Below are 13,808 nucleotides of genomic sequence, written 5' to 3' on the forward strand. Positions count from 1 at the left end.
GGGCTGCCCCTGGGACCCACCTCACCTCGGGGCACCCTGACTGTGCAGCTGCAGGTCACCCTTGTCTGAGCGGACCTGTGCCCAGCACAGTGGCCAGACGGGGCTCAGAGTCTTGTTTCCTGCTCCTGCCTTGCAGGGTGCAGGTCCCTGAGCCCCAGCAGGGACCCCCCACTCATGTCTGCCCATGCAGCCATCAGGGCTTGAGGGCTGGAGGGGACTTTGTCTCACCCGGGGCTCCCCTCACTGCCACGATGACATGCTGTGGGGACTTTTGTCATCCACATGCCCTTCAGAATGTCCCGTGTGGCACCTCGGGCGGGCTAGGACGCAGAGGTGACACCCCCATCCCTCCCCACTCGCCCCAGCTGGCCGGAGCTGCGCGGGGCAGGAGCCAGCTGGCCGCTCAGGGACACGGTGGTGGCTCCCGCAGTGGCTCCGCTCACGGCGCTCCCGCCTGTGTTGCAGGGTGCGGAGCCACGCGCTGACCGGGCCTGCAAGATGTGGCTCCCGCTGCACATCCTGCCCGGGCTCCTGCTGGTGGCCACGGGGGCTCTGCGGGCTGCTCCCCAGGGAAGGACGCTGGAGCCAGGTACTACTGCTGGGGACACACGCGGGGCTTGGGGAGAGGGGACGGTGGCACGGAGGGACTGCAGCTCCCAATGCATCCCCAGACCTGCCAGGTGGGCAGCAGGGTGTTGGGGCGAGCGGGGGCACCTGCATGGCTGGATGCATGGCCCAGAGATGGGGACTGTCTGAGAGGAACAGGACCTGCTTGAGGCAGCCTCTTTGCTTGAGGTGGCCGTCCCTGCGTTACTGGGGTTTGGATTTGCTCATGGAAGAGTGTGGAGGCGCGGGGTGGTGTGAAAGCCTGTGCTGCGGCAGTTGTGTGTTATCCATTAGCACCTGGGAATGCCCCGGAGGTGCTGGCCGGCCAAGCCTCTTGTGGGGGCTCCAGTGTGGACCAGGGAATAACCCGTGTGCCCGGCGGCCCCTCGGCTTGTCTGGTGGCAGAGCAGGGGCCGGGGAGCACATGGGCGCGTGGGCAGGGGTCAGTGCACGAGCAGGGCTCCCAGCACGTGGGGCCCAGTCTCTGCAGGGGTGGGAGTTGCAGCTGGTGTTTGCTGAGCTGGTGCTTGGGTTATTTCTGTGCGAGATGGCCATGAGGTGGGCAGAGCCGGGGCTGCGTTCCCGGCTGCGCCCGGGGCATGCGCACGTGTTGCGTGGGACACGCGGTTGTGCGGAGGGCGATCTGCGGACCCAGCTTCTGCACGCGGTGCCGGGAGGCCCTGGATCTGGCTTCGGAGGTGCTTGGCTCCTAACATCTCCCCTAAGCAGGGCCGTGGTGGCCCCTGATGTGGCCCAGGTCCAGGCCACGAGTGCAGACCACATTGGCTGTGGGACAGGCGCCAGCCATGGGGAGCAACAGCCCCACTGCGTAGGAGGAGAGAGCGCAGGGCATGGAGAGCCTGGCCCTGGAAAGGGATGTGGGGCAGCGTGATGGGAGATGCCGCTGCCTGGGACAAGTCTGGGGTGCGGAGGAGCTGGGGAGCCCCTACCCCAGTCAGTGCAGAGGGGGTGTCCGTCCTCCATGGGGCAGAAGGGGCTCAGGCAGCCTGCGGCACAGGGAGCGGCTGCTCCACAGGGATGTGGCCTTGGACGGGGACATGGCAGTGCCAGGCAAACGGCCGGGGAAGCCTCATCCCACGCCCGAGGACAGAGTCCAGCCCTCGCCCATGGCCACAGGCTGGATGGGGCGCTGGAGCCGGGCACCGGGCCGTGCCGTGTGCTCTGTGCGCCGGGGGGTGCCGGGGGTCCCGCTGGCGGGGAGTGTGAGCGGGGCTGAGCTTTGGGGCTGGTGCTCAGTGTGTTTCTCCCGGGCTGGCAGGGATGTTCGAGAGCCCTTTGCTGGAGTCGGAAGAGGAACATCTCCTGCTGGACCCAGGCAATGTGTTGAAGCTGTACTGCGATGCCAACCAGAGCAGTGCCAGTGTGGTCTGGTACAAGGAGTCCAGGCCTCTTGTCCCAGGGGGTCGCATCCGTCTCCAGAAGAGCCTGTTGGAGATCTCGGAGGTCGCCTACGAGGACTCAGGGCTCTACGTTTGCCGGGCACGGGCAACCGGGAAGATCCTGCGCAACTTCACCCTCTCCGTCGTGGGTAAGAGCCCAGGCAGCGCGTGGCGCACTGCGGGGAGGAGGGTACCCCACGTTCCCTGCCGTGCTGCGGATAGACGTGTCCCTCTCAACCTATCTTCCCTTGCAGACTCGCTGGCATCGGGTGATGACGATGAAGACAGTGATGGGGACAGTCCTCATGGAGACCGGAATGACGAGCCCGTCTACTTGCACAGAGGTCAGTGCTGCTCGAGCCACATCCAGGCTCCGGCTTGTCCCTGTGCCAAGAGCAGCTCGGCCAAGCCCGGGGCTGCTCCCGGCCCTGCAGCTGGGACACGCAGCGCATCCCGCTGGGCATTAACCACGTGTCTCCCCAGCGCCCTACTGGACACATCCGCACCGGATGGACAAGAAGCTGTATGCGGTGCCCGCGGGGAACACGGTCAAGTTTCGCTGCCCAGCCTCGGGCAGCCCCAGCCCCAGCATCCGCTGGTTCAAGAACGGGCGCGAGTTTCGAGGGGAGCACCGCATCGGAGGCATCCGGGTAAGAACACGGGGTTCCCCTGCGCGGGGTCTGCCCAGCACGGTGTTCGGCTCAGCAGCGCTGCCCTTCACCACATTGCTGCCCTCTCTGCAGCTTCGGCACCAGCACTGGAGCCTGGTCATGGAGAGCGTGGTGCCCTCCGACCGCGGCAACTACACCTGCCTGGTGGAGAACAGGTTCGGCAGCATCCGCTACAGCTACCTCCTGGATGTACTGGGTGAGCGCTCCCTGGGCTCTGCTCGTGAGAGAGGGGCACAGGCCCATGGGGAAGGAGGCAGCGGACTCTGCTCAGGTCCTCATTGCTCGAGCAGCCCACACATCCCTGCAGAGTCCCGAGCACCCAAGGGACATGGGGATGCGAGAGCAGGCTTGGAGCTGGGCTGGGACTGTCTAGGGAGGGGCTTGCTACAGCTGCTGGGGCTCCCAGAGGGCAGGGAGGGAGGCAGAGGCCCTGCCCCAAGCGTCACGTGCTGTGTTGGTGACACTGCCCTGCTTTCCTCTGTGCAGAGAGGTCACCGCACAGGCCCATCCTGCAGGCCGGGCTGCCCGCCAACACCACAGCCCTGGTGGGCAGCGATGTGGAGTTCTTCTGCAAGGTTTACAGCGATGCCCAGCCTCACATCCAGTGGCTGAAGCACATCGAGGTGAACGGCAGCAGCTACGGTCCTGATGGCGTCCCCTACGTGCAAGTGCTCAAGGTAACACACAGCCCTGGAGAGGCAGGGACTGTGATGGGGATGGCCACCTCGAAGCGGAGATGAGAGGTCTGCACAGAGCCTGCTGTCAGGGAGGGTGCTCACGCTCTGCCCCTTCCCTTGCAGACCGCAGACATCAACAGCTCGGAGGTGGAGGTGTTGTACCTGCGCAATGTCTCCATGGAGGACGCGGGCGAGTACACCTGCCTGGCGGGGAACTCCATCGGCCTCTCCTACCAGTCCGCCTGGCTCACCGTGCTCCCAGGTGAGCGCTGGGGCTCTGGGGCAGCGGCGCGAGGCTGCTGCGGGAGCCGGGGCCATGCAGGAGACAGGCCTGGGCGTGCGGGGACTGTGGCCCTGGCCAACTCGTTTGCTCCCTCCAGAAGAGGACCTGGAGCGGGAAGCTGAGGCCCCTGAGACCAAGTACACAGACATCATCATCTACACGTCGGGCTCGCTGGCCGTGGCCATGGCTGTCATCATCGTGGTGCTGTGCCGGATGCAGACCCAGTCGAGCAAGCAGCCTCTGGAGCCCATGGCTGTCCACAAGCTCTCCAAATTCCCACTCATCCGACAGGTACACGCCAAGCAGGAGCCCTGGGAACATGGAGGGGCAGCTTCTACTAGTGCCACGTGCAGCTGTGGCACCGCTGGATCCCTGCATGTGCCTGCTGTCCTTGGGCTGGGAGCCCTGTCCGGCCGCAGAGCACAGGGCTGGAGGGCTGAGGTCTCCTACCTTCTCTCCGCAGTTCTCCCTGGACTCCAGCTCGTCCGGGAAGTCCAGCACATCCCTGATGCGCGTCACTCGTCTCTCCTCCAGCTGTGCCCCGATGCTGGCTGGGGTCATGGAGCTCGACCTGCCCCTTGACTCCAAGTGGGAATTCCCCCGGGACAAGTACGGTGCCGCAGCATGGGGGAGAGGGGCTCTGTGCCTGGGGCGGGCAGCAGGGCGCTCCTGCGGGGCGCTCACGGGTCCATCTCACTCTACCAGGCTGGTGCTGGGCAAGCCCTTGGGAGAAGGCTGCTTTGGCCAGGTGGTGCGGGCAGAGGCCTACGGCATCGACAGGGACCGGCCGGACCGAGCCGTCACAGTGGCTGTCAAGATGCTCAAAGGTAACCGGTTCCGCGCGGTGTCCCTGGCACACAGGCTGAGGTGGTGCCAGGCAGTGAGGGGGACTGACTGTGGTGTCACCCCAGCTGGCACAATGACACGACCCTCCTTCCCCAGACAATGCCACCGACAAGGACCTGGCTGACCTCATCTCCGAGATGGAGATGATGAAACTCATGGACAAGCACAAGAACATCATCAACCTCCTGGGAGTCTGCACGCAGGATGGTGAGGGGGGCTCAGGGGAGTGTGGAGGGCAGGCTGAAAGGGCAGAGGAGGGGGCACTTCTTGGTGGGCTGCTGAGTGGGCAGGAAAGAGCTGGAGGGCACCCGGAGGGGCGCTGGGGCTGAGCAGCATGGACACCCTTTCCAGGGCCGCTCTACGTGATCGTGGAGTTCGCTGCAAAGGGCAACCTGCGCGAGTACCTCCGGGCCCGGCGGCCCCCGACGCCTGACTATGCTTTCGACATCACTGCGATGCCTGAGGAGCAGCTCTCCTTCAAGGACCTGGTCTCCTGTGTCTACCAGGTGGCCCGTGGCATGGAGTACCTGGAGTCCAAACGGGTACGGCTGGCACAGCCCATTGGGATGCCTGTGCCTGCGAAAACCTTGGGGCGGGTGCGGTGCTGGTGGAGGCCCTGTGTGTTTCACATCCCTGCTGATGCCACTGTCCTCTCTCTGAATGGAGACAGGAGGCCCAGCCACCTCCTCCAGGCTGTGCAGAGCTCACGGCCGTATCCAGCAAAGCTCAGGGCAGCATCTCCAAGATCTCCCCAGAAACATCTGTGCAGGACAGACCTGTCCTGCCTCCTGATTTTCTTCCCCAGATGCTACTGTCACTGCAGCCAGCCCCATGGGAGTGACCCTGATATAGAAGCGTGAAGGGGCCTGGGGGCCATGGGGCGCACGGGAGGTGTGTGGCAGTCAGGTGTGCAGAGGGGACACGCAGAACCAGAGCCACTGTCTCACACCTCTGGGTGATGGCTCCTTCCTGGCAGTGCATTCACCGTGACTTGGCTGCCCGCAACGTGCTCGTCACGGCAGAGAGCGTGATGAAAATCGCTGACTTCGGCTTGGCCAGAGATGTCCACGACATCGACTACTACAAGAAAACCAGCAATGTGAGTGTGGTGGGGACTGGGAGAGCGGAGGGGACGGGGACGGGGGCCCCTAGCCATGGCTAAGCAGAGGGCTTGTTCTTGCAGGGCCGCCTGCCTGTGAAGTGGATGGCACCAGAGGCCCTGTTTGACCGCGTCTACACGCACCAGAGCGACGTGTGAGTCCCAGGGAGCGGGGAGCTATGGGGTGGGCCGAGGCGGCTCCGTGGGGCGATGCCCACCCTGGGGAACTCCCATAACTAGGCAGGCACCCCGCAGGGCACCGTCTCTCCCAGGGGTGATGCCGGGCTCTGCGGGTGTCTGGGTGTCTTGTCCCTCCCTCCCATGGCACATCGGGTGCTGTGGGGGCAGCAAGGGCGCTGCCTGTGCAGGAAGGGCTTGGGTATGAGGCTCACCTGCCCCCCACTCTTTGCTGCCTGTGATCCCAGGTGGTCCTTTGGGATCCTCATGTGGGAGATCTTCACGCTGGGGGGCTCGCCCTACCCTGGCATCCCCGTGGAGGAGCTCTTCAAGCTGCTGAAGGAGGGGCACCGCATGGACCGGCCCTCCAACTGCACCCACGAGCTGTGAGTAGCGGCGGGGGCGCGGGGCTCCCGGCCCGCGGCGCGGCCCCGCTGACGTGCCCTCCTCGCCAGGTACATGCTGATGCGGGAGTGCTGGCACGCCGTGCCCTCGCAGCGCCCCACCTTCAAGCAGCTGGTGGAGGGGCTGGACAAGGTCCTGGCTGCCGTCTCCGAGGAGGTGAGTGGTGCTGGCTCCTGCCCCGCGCGGTGCCCACGGGTGGCAGCGCGGCGGGCGCTCACGGCCCCGGCTCTCCCCTGCAGTACCTGGACCTCTCCATGCCCTTCGAGCAGTACTCGCCCTCCTGCGAGGACACCACGAGCACGTGCTCCTCGGACGACTCCGTCTTCACCCACGACCCGCTGCCGCTCGCTCCCTGCCTCTTCTCCTACCCCAGCGTGAGGACATAAGGGTGGGCAGGAGCGGGAGATGCTGAGGGTGCCGCCGCTCCCGGGGGCAGCAGATGCACGAAGCGGGTGCAGGGCTGTTCCCTGCGGTGCATGGGCAGGGCCCCGAGCCACGTGCCGGGGCGGGGGGTCCCTCTCTGGGGTGCCTGGGCTCTTCCATGCCCGGCCTCTGTTTCTGCGTGATGCAGTCCAGGCTGAGCACTGCAAACCCAGGTCTGGGATTGCATGAGCCCGCGCCTCCCTGGCACGGGTGCTGCCCCGCAGCGTCACCCACCCTCAGAGCTGGGCTTCGGCTGCGCGTTCCGATGGAAGTGTCTCTTGGCGGGAGCCCTGCTGCCTGCCTGGCTCCTGCCTGCCTCTGTACATAGCCATAGAGATGAATATTTATGTACATGAAATATCGACCTGATAAATTATTTTTTTGGAATAGACGCTGGTGCAGTTTCTGGGCTGCTCCTGGCAGGCGAGGGCGAGCAGGGGGTGGCAGCGCACGGCAGCCCGGCCCGTGCCGGGGGAGCCTGCGCTCCCAGGGCACCGAGGCAGCCCCACAGGTGCAGGAAGCGCCGTCCCCGCTCGGGTGCCTCCAGGCACTGCGTGCAGCGCTGCTGCACAAAGCGCTCGTGCATCTGTTCCCCATTAGCCGCCGTTGCACTAAGCCACCGTGAACTCCGCTACCAGCATCGCCCTGAAACTGATCCACCAACTGCTGCCGGCTCCCAGGCTGGGAAAGCGCTGCCGGGCCCGGCCCCGCACGCGGGGGGACCCCCTGCCCCCTCCCCACCTGGGCCAGGCCCTGGACACCAGATAAAAGTGAGTTATGGGCTCGGCACCACCTTCGTGCAGCCCCAGCCCTGCAGGCAGACGGGCTGTGGAGCTGCAGTCCCCGGCCCTGCTCTCGGTCCCCACCGCAGCCCCCCGGCCCCAGCGCCGCGGCGCAGGCGGCTCCGCGGGACCGCGCGCAGGCCGGGGTGCAGCTGTCTGCCCCCCTCCCGCCGGGCTGCGCGCTGGGTCTAGGGTTTCACCTCGGCTCCTCCGCTCCAGCGAGGGCCGGGCTTTGCCGGGCCGCGAGCCTCGGGATCCTGTTTCCTTCTCCAGCTTCCAGCTGCAGCGGGAGCTCCCAGGAAGGGAGGGGGGCAGCCCCTCACCCAGCCTGGGCTCCGACTCTCGCTGGAGCAGTTTGCACTGTGCTGTAAACCTGCCCCGAGCAGCAGCAAGGGCAGGTGCCCCGGGCAGGACCAGCCCGGTGCTGGATGGTGCTGGACACTCTGAGGTGCTTGCAGCCTCTGTCCCCCCGGCCCTGCTTGCAGAGAGGCCCTTCGGGCCTCAGCAGAGCCTCCCCCAGCTCCCACAGGGCTGGCGGGGCAGACGGACCACCAGCAGGTGTGAAACCTGCCATGTCCCGGCAGCCTCCGTGCCCCGGAGAAGGATCCCAGCTGTCCGCTAATGTGCCAGAACCAATGCATTTATCACAGCCCTGAATGGGGCATTCACACGCCGGAGGGCAAACTGCCCAGGCAGCCCACAGGGGCCACCGGCCCCGGCTCCCCGACGGCCAGCTCTGGGGAAAGAGCGCGAACCGGAGCCCAGGTGCAGGGCCGGGCCGGAGCGCTGGCGTCGGCGCCCTGTCCGCGCTGCCACCCACGGGATGCTCCATGCTGGAGGCTGGCAGCACCCACTGTCCAGCGGGTGCGGTTTGCAGCGCACAGCCCCGCTCACACTCTTGGCATTGCCGTTTTCACGGTTTTCCTGGAAAACAGAACCGCAGCCAATGACGAAGGCTGAGGATGAAGTGGGTTCGTTACTCATTAGCACCAGGGGCAGGGGTAAAAAGGAGGCCGTGAGCAGGGAGCGGCCGCCCCCCTCAACATGGCACTGCAGTCTCCATGGGGCCTGCTGGCTTTGCCAGGGTCCTGCCGGCTCCGTGGGAATGAGGGGGCAGCCAGCACACAGTGGGCACCTCATTGAAGGAAGGCGGGATGTGATCCCTACATTGCCCAGGAGCACGGGCGCACCGAGTCGGCTGGGCACGGGGCAGCTTGGGCCACGCCAGGCAGGGGAGGCCGCCCGCAGCCCCAGAACAACTGGAGGCGTTTTTTATTGTTTAACATTCCTGGTATTTTCTGTCAGGGCTGAACCAATTGTCCTTAATCCGCCAGGCTCTGCTGGCCAAACAAGTGTGGCTGAGCCACCGGCATCCTGTCCCCACGAACAGGCCCCTTTTGTGAGGGGGATTTAGCGGGGAGCCCAGTAAATCCCGCTGGTTTCCTGAGGCCGCGTTCCCACCGCCCTCCCCCAGCCGCCTGCCCCGCAGCCGCCCGGCCCTGGTACCCTCGCCCGGCTCCGCGTCCCCTCCTCGCACGCTGGGTCCCTCCAGCAGCACCCGCTTAGCCAGGGCCTGGGACAGCAGGGACAGCCCCCGGGAGCTGCCGGACAGGGGCCAGCTCCTCATTCCAGCTCCTGGGACACGGCTCCAGGCCCCTTGCCTGGAGATGCCTTTGCTTAATGACTCTGTTGTAGGGCCAGGAGTTTCTGTTGTCCTTTTTTTTCCCTCCAAAAACAAAGCGATGGGATTTTATCTCTGAGGAGAATCTGGCTTTTGTGCGATGCTGAGTGCCGCTGCCCCAGGCTGGCGCTGCCCCACAGGGAGGGATGAGACAGGGAGGCATCGGGCTCCTGCCTCCCCCACCTGCTGCTGCCCCTCTGCCCGTGCCTGCTGTGTCCGTGTCCTGTGTCCCATGTCCCGCCTCTCAAGTCCCTTGCCCCCTATGCTATATCCCTTGCCTCATGTCCCTTGCCACGTGTGCGATGCCCCATGCACACTGCCCGTGCCCAGAGGACAGTGAAACAGGGCCCACAGGGACCCGTGCGCAGAGCACCTGGCACTGGCACCCTGGCTGCAGTACGGAGGGGCCTGTCCTCTCCCATGGAGCCATCTGGACACAAATGACCCCTGGACACGCGCACATACACACCCTGCACCCAGCCCCCGTACACCCCCCAAGCACCCAGCACCCCTCCCCGTGCACACAGCTCCCCAGCGCACACACACACACGCACACCCCGTTTGTGCAATCCCGCTTGCGCACACACACCTCATGGACACACACACACACACACACGCACACACAAACATATCAACATACATCCTCCTTGCACACCCATAACGCATGCTTCCACACACCCCATGAGCATGTGTGCATACACCCGTGCCCATGCTCACACCCCAACAGTGAATGCATTTACAGCCCCCACACAAACACCCATGCATGCACACACCCCTGTGTGCACTTACACCCCGTGCACACCCCGCCAACCCCCGCGCATGGGTGCACACACCCATGCACCCCCCCACATACACACTTACACATCACTCAGCCAAGCACTCATCCCCGTGCCCCCCGCGCACACATTCACCTCCATGTCCCCATGCACACACACCTCCATGCACACACATCCACCTCCATGTCCCCATGCACACACACCTCCATGCACACACACACACACTCATCCCCTTGCACGCCGACTCCATGCACCCCCCCACGCACACGCACAACCCTCCCACACTCTGCACAGGGCAGAGCTGCCCCCACCCGTGCGGCTCATGGCTCTCATGGGCAAGGGGGCCCTGGTGAGGAGGGGCTGGGAAGCTGAAGCCCCCTCAGCCCTGCTGCGGCGCCGGGGCCCTCTGCACCATCCCGCCATTGCCAGCAGCGTGACGGGAAGTCGGGCTGCGAGCCCCATCTCCTGGCGAGCAGGAGCAGCTCCGCGCAGCGCCGTGCAGAAATGGGACCGTGCGGGCAGCTCTGCCGCTCGGCACGCCATGGGCCCCGGGGATGCAGGGCTGTCCAGCGGGGACAGATTGCAGTGCCACATCGTGCCATTGCCCTGGCCCTACTGGCATGGGAAGGTTCCCGATGAGGGCACGGGAGCCAGGCAAAGCTGGCCGTGTCTCGAACGGCTGCAGCAAAGCCCAGTTGGGCACAGAGAGGGCTGGGACACGCTGCTCCGGCGCGGAGATGCCATAGGCACCCCCAGGCAGGGAAGAGGGGAGATTCCTGCAGGACCCCCCGGCAGCCGGCCGCGGCGCAGTGCAGTGTGGCAGGGTGCCGAGGCGGGGGCCCGGCTCTTGGCAAGGGAACACCCGGTGTAACGGCCCTGGAGGCAGAGGAGAGCCTGGCCTCAGCCACAAAGCAGGGCCCTGCGCCAGCCCCCTTGCCCCAGAGAGGGCAGCTCTGAGGCTCCTGTCCCCCTACGCTGGTGTCCAGCATGCGAGCAATGCGGTCCCATCTGCCCGTGCCCCACTGGTGCCCAGTGAGCCGGCCCCAGAGGTGCTGTCCCTGTATGTCCTGTGGGTGCCCAGCGCATCTGCTCGGGGGTCTCGGCCCCCCATGCACTGGTGTGTGTGGGGGCCGCTCGTGGCCTGCCTGCCTCTGGGGCTGCTGTGCCAGGGATCACAGCATGTCCCAAGAGAGGAAGACGGCTGGGTAGGCAGCCTGTGGGGCTGTGGCTGCTGTGGCATGGGGAGCCGGTGGCCCCATCTGCCTGCAAAACAGGGGCAACCCCAGCCTGGGTGCAACGGAGAGGGGCTGTGCCCAGCTTGCTCCCCACAGCTCCATCCAGAGTGGATTCCAGCCTCAGTCTCAGGCCTCGTGAGTCGCTTCCCAGGGGAAAGGGGCCTCCAGCAAGCCCTCTGGGCAGGATGCTCCTCTCCTCCTCTGCTTCCTTCCTCTCCCCATGCCTGGCCAGCCCTCCCCCATGCCCGAGCGCCTTAACCCTTTCGCCCGCGCTCGCCAGCCATGCGCCAGCCCTATGGTTTTGTGCGCGAGGGCCTGGGCTCAGGACCGTGCCGCTGCGGCTGCCCGAGGCCATGACAACCGCCGTGTCCCTGCAGCCCGGCCGCCTTCGTCCCCGCCGCCGCAGCCCCCGCGAACCCGGGGCTCTGCGCACTTGCCGCAGCCCGGCCACAGCTGCTCTCCAAGTGTCTGCCGGGGATTGGACAGTCGCGGCCGGGCCGCCTTCTCCCGGGAGGCTGCTCCGCAATTAGTCCAGCCCGACCTGCGCGCATCGCTGGTCCCGCACGATAGCTCTCGGCACGCAGAGCTCCCCGTGGGCCGGCTCCTCTGCGGATGCCGTGAGCGCCTGTGTCGTGTTCCCTCCCCGCCCCCAGCCGCATTTTTTCCTGGAGAAGAGCGAGCAAGAGCCGCTGCTCCAGGCTGCGGCATCCCCCACAGCTGGAGGTGCCTCCCTCTGCATTGCTCTTCCCCATGGCAGCAGAGATTGGCCGTGGCCGGTGCCGCATTGTGCCGTGCCGCGCTGTGCCGTGCCACGCTGTGCCGTGCTGTGCCATGCCACGGGAGCGGGGCCTCCAGAGGGAGCCCACGGCGCAGCGCCAGCCCCGCCGTGGCCAGAGGCCTAAGCGTGTGCAGGCGCGCGCAGCCCGCCCGGCTCCCGCCGCGCGTCGCCTGCAAGGCCGGAGCCGGGACGCGCGGCTCGGGAAGGGCGCGAGGCGAGCGCCGGCGCGGGGAGCTCGCCACTACGTCTGCTCCCGAGGGAGGGAGGGAGGCCCCGCGCGGGGCTGCCGCGCTCTCTGTTCCACGGCCGCGGACAAAGCGCTGCCGCCTGTCCTGGCGCCCCCCCTCCCCGCGCCGCACATCCGGGCCAGGAGCGTGCAGGCGAGCGGTGCCATTTGCCTGCTCCCGTGCCGGAAGAGAGGAGCTGGGGAAGTTCCCCTTCCTGCCGGGCTTTGGATGCAGCGCAGGAAAAGGTGACACAGCAGAAGCAAAGGGCATCTGAGGGCAGTCCGAGCCACGGGGCCGGCTCTGCCATGTCCGTGCTGGGCAGCCGTGTGGGCAGAGCACCGCAGGATCCTGCCCGCCAAGCCTGTGGCCACCCACGTCCTGCGCTCCGCTACCCTCGTAACAAAATGGCTGGGAGAGCAGCACCATAAAGGGACCACTCGAAACGGCTCCTCCGCTGCCCTGGGACCATCAGGAGGGCCTCCGGGCTGTTGGGGGGGCCACTACCTCCCCCATCCCTCCAGCGTCCCTGCACCTGAGTGGCAAGAGGCCGTGTGAGCCTGCGCGGCCACTGCTGGCGGGGCAGGGCCGGAGCGGGGGGGATCAGACACGTAGGTGACAAGGGACAGTGCCGCGTGGCTGGCGGTGCCCGGCGCTTGGGCCGAGGCCGCCGGGTACTTGACAGCCTTGACTCTCGCCGCTCAGCAAGACAAACAGGAGAAGTCAGCAGAGCAAGAGGGAAAATGGGTGATGATCTGAGGCATGGAGGTGGTTCCTGCAGCTTGGGAATGCTGTCTTCAAACTCTGTGCAGCACCACGTCAGTTCTCATTTGCTGTGGGTTTTTTTGTCCAATTAAAGCATCATGGAATGAAGTTGGGGGAACAGCTCTTCCAAGTGCCCTCATCCTGTGCAGAGCCATGCATGCCCCTGGGGTGTTTATAAATAAAATCATTAGCTTCATTTTGGGCATGTGACGGAAATGCATGTGGCAGGTTACTCCAAAGAGGAAGAGAAAGTTGGCTCCTGAGCCACAGCCTCAGCCGAGTCGGGACACACAGCACCACCATGAGAGGAGCCCGGCTGGGGCCTCTCTGCTGGGGGTGCACTCCTGAGAGGTGTGGGGAAGCAGGGCAAACCTGGCCCCTTGGCAGCACTTGTGCCAAGCTGGGGTGCTGCTGCATCACTGCCAGGGCACGAGAGCACCCGGTGGACTACGAGGCGTCGCGAGCAAGGGCTGCAGGCGCTCTTTGCACAGCACTGCACTTCCAGCTCCCACGTGCTGCTGCAGCACATGGTCACCAGCGGCATGGGGCAAGACTGCCCATGGGCAGGCTGGGTCACCAGCCTGGCCCGAACCCCAGGCCGGGGACCTCGTAGTTATAAACAAGTCATGAGGAAAACCTCCGACTGTGGTGCTTCCTGCCAAGTCACTCCACCCTCTGTGGGTGTGCTGGGGAGGCCGGCGACACAAACGAAACCAAACAAGGCAGTTTGACTGGAGGGTGACAGACACCACTGGGGTGGGGGGACAACAGGTCAGGGGGACTGTCATGGTGATGGCCTTGACACTTTTGGGATGGACACTGGCGTTAAACGAGCGCCCCAGCAGGAGGGGGCCGGGCTGCAGTGCCTCGCAGCGCGGGCAGGGGAGCGTAGGGGAGCCGGAGCAGAGGAGATGAGGAGGGTGTGGGGAAACCCGCAAGCCCGCAGCACCTGCGGGAGCGGTGGATGTGCGGGGAAAGCC

General features: G+C 65.9%; 1 protein-coding gene across 1 annotated transcript; it reads left to right on the top strand.

Annotated features, from left to right (window-relative positions):
* Positions 1-465: 465 nt before the first annotated feature.
* On the top strand, positions 466-6,648 carry LOC104572050 (fibroblast growth factor receptor 4; the record flags this gene model as incomplete). The annotated part of the gene is made up of 17 exons (XM_010219192.2): positions 466-589; positions 1,886-2,155; positions 2,261-2,350; positions 2,490-2,656; positions 2,750-2,873; positions 3,164-3,354; positions 3,478-3,616; positions 3,735-3,928; positions 4,101-4,246; positions 4,343-4,464; positions 4,580-4,690; positions 4,835-5,025; positions 5,460-5,582; positions 5,667-5,737; positions 6,008-6,145; positions 6,215-6,320; positions 6,404-6,648. Coding segments are annotated over 17 exons (2,454 nt in total), but the record flags the coding sequence as incomplete, so codon positions are not given.
* Positions 6,649-13,808: the final 7,160 nt, after the last annotated feature.

Source organism: Tinamus guttatus, unplaced genomic scaffold (assembly GCF_059628265.1).
Source record: "Tinamus guttatus ecotype Peru unplaced genomic scaffold, ASM5962826v1 Tinamus_guttatus_pri_ptg001028l, whole genome shotgun sequence".
Taxonomy (NCBI): domain Eukaryota; kingdom Metazoa; phylum Chordata; class Aves; order Tinamiformes; family Tinamidae; genus Tinamus; species Tinamus guttatus.